The sequence below is a fragment of the Prosopis cineraria genome, unplaced genomic scaffold (genome assembly GCF_029017545.1).
Source record: "Prosopis cineraria cultivar Desert tree isolate PC_DT_omini unplaced genomic scaffold, ASM2901754v1 PC5, whole genome shotgun sequence".
NCBI lineage: Eukaryota > Viridiplantae > Streptophyta > Magnoliopsida > Fabales > Fabaceae > Prosopis > Prosopis cineraria.
In genome coordinates, this window is record NW_026555336.1 from 24,479,315 (window position 1) to 24,487,001 (window position 7,687).

Below are 7,687 nucleotides of genomic sequence, written 5' to 3' on the forward strand. Positions count from 1 at the left end.
TTTAAAAGATCCTCTATAAAATTAACGAATTAAATGATTGCAATATAGAATTCGCTCTTTGCTAAAATTTAAGCCAGCGATATTGTGTGTCCGGTTTTTTTTTACCTGAATATCGTGCGTCCTGTGTCTCTCTGTGTTTTGCGCTCTCGCGCGCGCGCTCTCTCTCTATCTATGTAACGCTTACGTCACAGTTGTGATTAGTGAACACGTACAGAATTTCTGGCTTTCTCCTAGCGCGTTTATATAAAGCGGCCTTCTGGCAGCTTCCGTGGTAAGTGTCATTCAAGTTCTCTTCAATCGTCATTCTCTCTTCGTCTTGACAGTTCAGGCATGGTGACGAAGGTCGTTTTGGTTACCGGTGGAGCCGGTTACATTGGTTCCCACACCGTTCTCCAGCTCTTGCTCGGTGGTTTTAAGGCCGTCGCCCTCGACAATCTTAATAATTCTTCTGAGGTTGCTATGCGCAGAGTTAGGGAGCTAGCTGGTGAATTCGGCAATAATCTTTCCGTTTACAAGGTCCTCACAGTTACCTATACCTTCCGATCAATTTTGTTGCATGTGCTTCTAAGCATCACAGTTTGGTTTTTGCCAGTTTATGTTTCTGAGAGCTAGGAATTTTAGTATTCATTTTTTATGTAGGTTTATTTACCAAGTACCAATTCTTGCCCTGCTGTTTTAATTTGTCACATTCAGATTCAAGCTATCTTTATTTGACGTTCCTTTCTTCTCAATATGTGATTGCCGTTGGCCTTGAACACAAAAGTTTTGGCTCATAAAGCGACGCCGACACGCGTAATTTATATATGTTTCAAAATTTTTGCCTCATGTTTCCTGTCAGTTTAGGAATTACTCAGGTGCTTTTTGATGTAAAATAAGTAGGAATAAAATGAGGTTTATTTTCTAGTTCGATCCAATCTTTTCTATTTTACTGATTTTGCAGAATGTTTTTTCTTTTTTCCATTTTCCTCTTTTTGTAGCCAAATTGCTTGCTTTGCTTGCCCTATTTGACTCAAGCTTGACTGATACTTGGTGCCTTGTGCATTTAAGTCAAAATTTGAGCTCTTCAGCTGTAGACTCTGGTACAGATATGTGTGTATTGGTATGCATATGTATATATACTCATATATGTTTATATCTATACATATGCACATGCGTACATATATACATACACGAAGTATTTTTCTTTTTTTTTTTCTTTTGTACTTGGAAAGGATAGATGAAGTCAATTTATAAGTACTGTTGTTTTTCTGGGCTATCAAATCCACTGTGCGTGTAATGGTTTCAACTTTCAAATATTTTTGTTGGTGTTAAACTCTGGTACCAAGTTTCTGCTGGAAAGGAAAAAAATCAGCTACCAAGGGCTTCAAGTAATTTTTCACATCTTGATATCTAAACACTAAACAGGCCAACATAATTATAGTTCACTTGTTTTTTGGATGATCTATTGCTTGCATTATAAGTTGGCTATTGCTGGTGGACCTCCGGGACAGAGCTGCACTTGAAGAAATTTTTGCTTCCACACAGTACGTATTATGGCAGAAGTTTCTGTTCTAGGAAAAAATTGCAATGTCCGTGGTTTCTTATAGTTGTATCTCATCAAGTACCTAAAATCTGTTTCTGATTTCTTTACTAAATGCAGATTTGATGCTGTCATACATTTTGCTGGGTTAAAAGCTGTGGGTGAAAGTGTGCAAAAACCCTTACTTTATTACAAAAACAACTTGATTGGGACAATCACCCTCTTGGAAGTCATGGCTGCCCGTGGATGCAAGAAGGTAAATCTGTTTCTTTCTTCTTAATCACTGGAAGTCTCGTGATAGGCTTCTTTTTCATAGATAGCATGAAAGGAATGTAATCAATGTTGTCAGAATTTATGAATCATCCTTGTTGAAAGTTTTTCTTCGAAATTGTGCTAAATTCACAAATATATTTAGTTCTGGTACTTGACCTCGACAGCTATAAAGGAATATTTTTATATTGTTCCATTATCTGGGTGCTGCTTTGGTGACACCACTCCTTCACAGAAACCAATTGAAGTGTCAGTGAAGTATTTGGTGTCCTCACTATCAAGGAGATAAAGTAGAAGCCTTTATGAACTATTGTAAAATGAAATCTTGATTTTTTTTCTTTTTTAGGTGCTCTCACCTTGAGGTGTCTCCTAAGATTAATAAATATTATTTAGTCTTGGTGCTGCGTTTTTCTGTTTTTGACTAATCTATTTTCTGCATGATTTCAGCTTGTGTTCTCATCTTCAGCAACTGTATATGGTTGGCCCAAGGAGGTTCCCTGTACAGAAGAGTCTCCACTCTCTGCATTGAACCCATATGGACGTACCAAGGTGCAAATAGAATGTTGTTCGCTGTATTTTTGTTGGAAAATGAATTTGGGGGTGAAAGAAACTAAAAGTATAAATAATTTTGATATGAATTCTTTGAAATTGACAATGATTTCTTTCCCTTGCACTCTATGATTTGGTGAATATCAGTGACACTGATAGTAATGTTTATCATGGAATCTATTAATGATGTCTGAAAAGGTTTCTGTTTCAGCTTACAGTTGAAGAAATTTGTCGTGATATCTACCAGGCAGATTCTGAATGGAAAATGATATTGTTGAGATACTTCAACCCAGTTGGTGCTCATCCCAGTGGGTTATATTGGTGAGGATCCTCGTGGAATTCCAAACAATCTCATGCCATTTGTTCAACAAGTAGCAGTTGGCAGACGCCCTGCACTGACAGTGTTTGGAAATGATTATAATACAGTTGATGGCACTGGGGTATGTTCTTTTCTAGTCTAAGACTTTGCAACATCGCCTTGAAAAGTTGCATGAATTTTTAACAATACAGATACTCAAGTGTGAAGTCTACCAACTGTTTCTTAGTTTGGAATACTACTACACATGCATTAGTTCATATGTTGTGGAAATCCTGAACTCTAACAAATTACAATTGGGTCTTTAATTTCTCACAACCCTTCCTGCTTGAATTCCCTTGTGGGTATTTCTGATTAAAAAGTCTTTCCTCATTGGACTTGAATGGTCCATTACATGATATATTTCATTTTATTTAAGATTTACTTTTCATTTCTTCACCAATGAGTCTAACTCAATGGATCTTATCTTTTTTATCAGGTGCGTGATTATATTCATGTTGTTGATTTAGCAGATGGGCATGTTGCTGCACTACATAAACTATATGATTCTCATATAGGTATCCCTCTAATTTATCATTATTTTCTTGTCCAGTTATTATTACAGTACGTTGGTTCTGTGAAGGATGGAGGTGTCTCTTGTGCTTTTGTTAGAATTGATCACATGTGAAATTTATGGTGCGTATATGTAGGTTGTGAGGTGTATAATTTAGGAACAGGAAAGGGAACATCAGTCTTAGAGATGGTTAAAGCTTTTGAAAAAGTCTCTGGAAAGGTAATGGACAGATTATTTCCAATCCAGTCAATATAACCATTTTTCTTTCTTGAGGTGAGGCAAAGAAATTCATCAGCTATAAAAAAATGGAGCATTAGGCACCTTCCGTTTAGTTTCAACAAATGGCCATTTCTTCAAAATTGCGGGGCCCACATTCATTTAACTTTCTCTCTCACATTTTCATAATGCATGAACGGCTGAACGCTGCCTCTCGATTGCTCCTGCAACTCCTCACTTATCTCTCTCACTCTCATTCTCAGAAGTCACTAAACCAAGACAAGCTCTTCTTCACCCATTCAACCGCTTGTTCTTCCTTTGGTGGTCCCACCATAGTTCCAGCCACCCCACAAGTTCAGTTTGGAAAGAGGGTGAGAGGAAAGGAGAGGGTTAGAAGAAAGGTAATTCTGTCCTGCTACTTCATGCTGGATCACATGGCTCCCTTGTCATTGTCGTACTCCATCATGACTTGGGTCTTCCCGTTAAGCCCCAGCCATTGGTAGGTCCCATTTTTGTGGACCTCAGTTAGCTGAGCACTGAGCTTTGTCTCCGGCGAGCCGCCGTGCTCCTTGTAGGCAGCTTTCAGCTTACCAATGATTGTGTTGAGGCTTCCCCAATCCTGTCTTGCAGGTGGGTTGGGTGGAGGGGGGGGGGAGAGAGAGAGAGAGGAATAATAGGTATATGGATGGAGGAGTTGCAGAAGAGTGTGTGTGTGAGAGAGAGGAAGGAATAGGTCGTTCATGACTTCTAAGAATGAGGGAGGGAGGGAGGGAGGGAGAGATGAATGAAGAGTTATAGAGGTGAGAGGCAACGTTCATGGGTGCATTTGGTCTTTAACCTTTTTTTCTTTTAAATTTGTTGCTTTCTTCGCATATTTCTTTTCTTTTTGTGGATGGGTTGTTCTAAAACTTGGTAGAGAATAAAGCAGTTTACAAGCTTAGAATATTTGTGCTGTGGTTCTCGCTTCTAGTTATTTAATAAAATTTTTTAGGTCAATGTGCATTTTTATCTTTGAACTATTCTCCAACGAGAACTCAATATTCTAAGTTAATTGTCATAACAATTTCGCCTTTATAGTAATTAAAACATAGCATATTTTTCCTGATGTTAAAATGCCCTAACGTTGATTGTTAAAAATGCGGATTGGAACTTAAGTTTGACAAAAAATGCCACTTGTTGTGCTAGGTGAGTTTGGAAATATGCTACATTTTAATTACTTTAGAGGTGAAATTGCTATACAACAAATATTTTAGGATACTGGGTGTTTCTCAGAGAATAGTACACAGGTCAAAATGTATCGTAACTTGGATTCACCTAGCATGACGAGTGGCATTTTCAGTGAGACTTAAGTGCCAATCAGCATTTTTAATAGTCAACATTGGAGTATTTAATGTCAAAGGAAAATACATTATGTTTTTACTTTAGGTGCGAAATTGTTATGACAAATAGTTTAGGATAGTAGGTGCTTCTTAGAGAATAGTTTAGGGGAAAAAAAAATCTTAACCCATTTTTTTAATCTACAGCCCATTTTTTTAATCTACAGTTATCTAGTAAATTTGGAGTTTTGATGTTTAGGCGCTAAAATGATATTCCTTTGCACAAATTTGAAACATTTGGCTGAATTGATTTCTCTGCTTTTATGAAAAATCAAAATATACAGCTTCTTTTTTTTTTTTTTTTTAGCAACAAAATATACAGCTTCTCAAAGTTATCATAGTGTAGAACCTTTACTTAGAAAAGATGGGGAAAAAAGATGGTAGACAATGAAGAAGATAGAACAACGTAGTTTTTTAGGATAGTTCCCCAGGAACAACATGCTTTGAGAACAATGCATTGGCTGTGGAATTGTTTTCCTTTTGAAATCCCAACCTAATATAGGCTAACTAATGCTGTAATTCTTTTATATCATATTGATTCATTAAATTATTTTATTTTACTGTACAGAAAATCCCACTTGTGATGGCTGGGCGAAGGACAGGTGATGCTGAAATTGTTTATGCATCAACAGAAAAAGCAGAGAGAGAACTCAACTGGAAGTGAGTGTTATCTACTTTGAATGGTCCAGATACCGGGCCTGGATTTTTTTTTTTTTTTTTTGAAACTATCCAATTAATCTTCTATTGTTCCAATGTAAGAATATGCTCACATACTCAAAATCTCGTTAACTGCAAAGAGAGTCCAAAACTAAAATTTGTTGTTTCGTTGGTTTCAATAAATTCTATGTTGTAATTATTTGGTCTCTGTTTTTCTTTTTTTTTTTTTTTTTGGGGCCAGAATTATTTTCTGTTTCACGTGTTTATCTTCCTTACAGGGCAAAATATAGCATTGAAGATATGTGCCGTGATCTATGGAATTGGGCTAGCAAAAACCCTTATGGCTATCAATCACAGGATTCCCCAAGTAATGCTAATTGTGAAATATAGTTACTGATCTCTTCTGGGGTCTCTTGCCAGCCCCGATATACCCAGGGCTTGTGAAATCGATTAAAAAAGGAATTTAAATTGTAAAATAATTGTGAAATATAGTAACTGATCTCTTTTGTTGGGTGGCGTTAAACTAGGAATTTTAAGTTGTAAAATAATTGTTAAAGATTCTCTTGCTTTTGCTGTACAGGTTATTTATACAAGGGATACTGGACAAGATTTTCAGTTTAAAACTAGTTCTACTTTCTGGGTTCTGTTTTCTGTTTTTATATTCTTAAAATAATTGTGTAGAATAGTTTTTTAGGACAAGACTGGGAAACAAAAAGTGAAAAAATCTATTTGAACTAAATTGATGAAATAAGGGGTGAAAGAATAATTTATTTTATTAACATAATTATCATTGATGAAAATATGATATTTTGTTTCTAGTTTTGTAGTGTAAAAAATAACAAAATATTTAAAAGATGGTCTGATTTTTGGTTCTTCAAAATAATTTTTAATTTTATTTTTTAAAGCGGATAATAGAAAAATACATTTTTGAGCAAGTTTTTCTTTTCTTTTCTTTTTCTTTTTCAGAATATAAATAAGCCCTTCTGTTTTCATCCATAGTTCTTCGATGAGGATCTTGATCTTAATGACAATTATCCCCAATCAAAAGCAATCATGTATGTTTTAATAGTGAAATCTTCTTAGTCCCTCAAAACAAATGCTATAACGCTAATTTTAACAAACGGTTAATGAGCATCCTATAATTTAAATTATCATGCAAATAACATCCTAAATCTTGAATTAAAATCTATAAACACTTTTTTTAATTTTTAAATTATGAGTGTCTAAAATCTTATCGTTAAATTAAAGAAAAAATTGTTATTTTTAATAATCAAAATGAATACTATATTATTGTGACTGGGCCCATGATTACAAAAATAATGAATTTTTTTTTAACTTAATGACGAGATTTAAAGTGTTTAAAATTTAGAAGTTGAGAGAATTTTTTTATACATTTTAAGAATTCAAGGTCTATAATACCATTTATGCAATAATTTAGAGTTTATGAAATTTATTAATCATTTAATAAAAATATAATTCCTAAACCTCTCTGCTAGAATCATAAAAGTTAAAAGGGTGGGAAGTGAAATCTTTTCACACTTCTGTCCATTCTCTCTTCACTGCTTATGCTAAGACGGTTTAGGTGTAATATTTTAAAGAATAAAGTTTTTTTTTTTTATTGCCACTTTAAGAAAAGAATCTTTGTATCCTATTTTACCTGGGAAAAAAAGTCTCAAGGAGGTCTTTGTATCAATCAAGATTCTTGATACAAAAATGTTAGCCTTTACTGCGAGGTCTCGAAAGACAGAGGTTTCGTCCACAAACCCTGTTTTTTTTTTTAAAAAAAAAATATGAAGACAAATAAATTAAGTAAAATAAAAAAATAAAAATACCCACGCCTGATGTGGGTTTAAAGAGGGAAATGTTATTGGACATAATATTTGACGGAATACAAAACGCTGTGCAAAAAGTTAAGAGAGAATCTCATGTTAGGACCATGGATATGATTTAATAAAAAATAAAGACCAAATCAATTTCAAAATGCATTGAAGGTTGCTGGAGCTGAAATAAAAGTAATTTCTTAAGACAAATAACTAAAATACCCTTAATAGAAATGAAGAAATAGAATAGGAATAACTGCTTAACATGATTTATTAAATCCCTTACATTATACTTGCTAAATTTGCAATATTATTTGTGAATTTACCAGGCCCCCATTAAACCTAGAACTTGTTATATCAATATCTTAACTTGTACATTATTTGTTAATTTCCTTCCATTACTTAATAAGC

At 34.4% G+C, this 7,687-nt stretch overlaps 2 protein-coding genes across 2 annotated transcripts; both read left to right on the forward strand.

Annotated features, from left to right (window-relative positions):
- The first annotated feature begins 330 nt into the window (after positions 1-330).
- On the forward strand, positions 331-612 carry LOC129311712 (UDP-glucose 4-epimerase GEPI48-like). Its single transcript, XM_054954132.1, has one exon. It carries the CDS (start codon positions 331-333, stop codon positions 610-612), a length of 282 nt encoding a protein of 93 aa, XP_054810107.1.
- Positions 613-1,382: 770 nt separating this feature from the next.
- On the forward strand, positions 1,383-6,093 carry LOC129311711 (UDP-glucose 4-epimerase GEPI48-like). The gene is given in 9 exon segments (XM_054954130.1): positions 1,383-1,523; positions 1,640-1,775; positions 2,237-2,338; positions 2,550-2,648; positions 2,650-2,778; positions 3,133-3,211; positions 3,344-3,426; positions 5,368-5,459; positions 5,735-6,093. Coding segments are annotated over 8 exon segments (720 nt in total). The 5' UTR covers positions 1,383-1,523; positions 1,640-1,751; the 3' UTR covers positions 5,847-6,093.
- The last annotated feature ends 1,594 nt before the right edge of the window (positions 6,094-7,687 follow it).

What these genes read in the sequence shown, in the direction of transcription:
- LOC129311712 (XM_054954132.1), top strand. Translation starts at nt 331, where the DNA reads ATGGTGACGAAGGTCGTTTTGGTTACCGGTGGAGCCGGTTACATTGGT.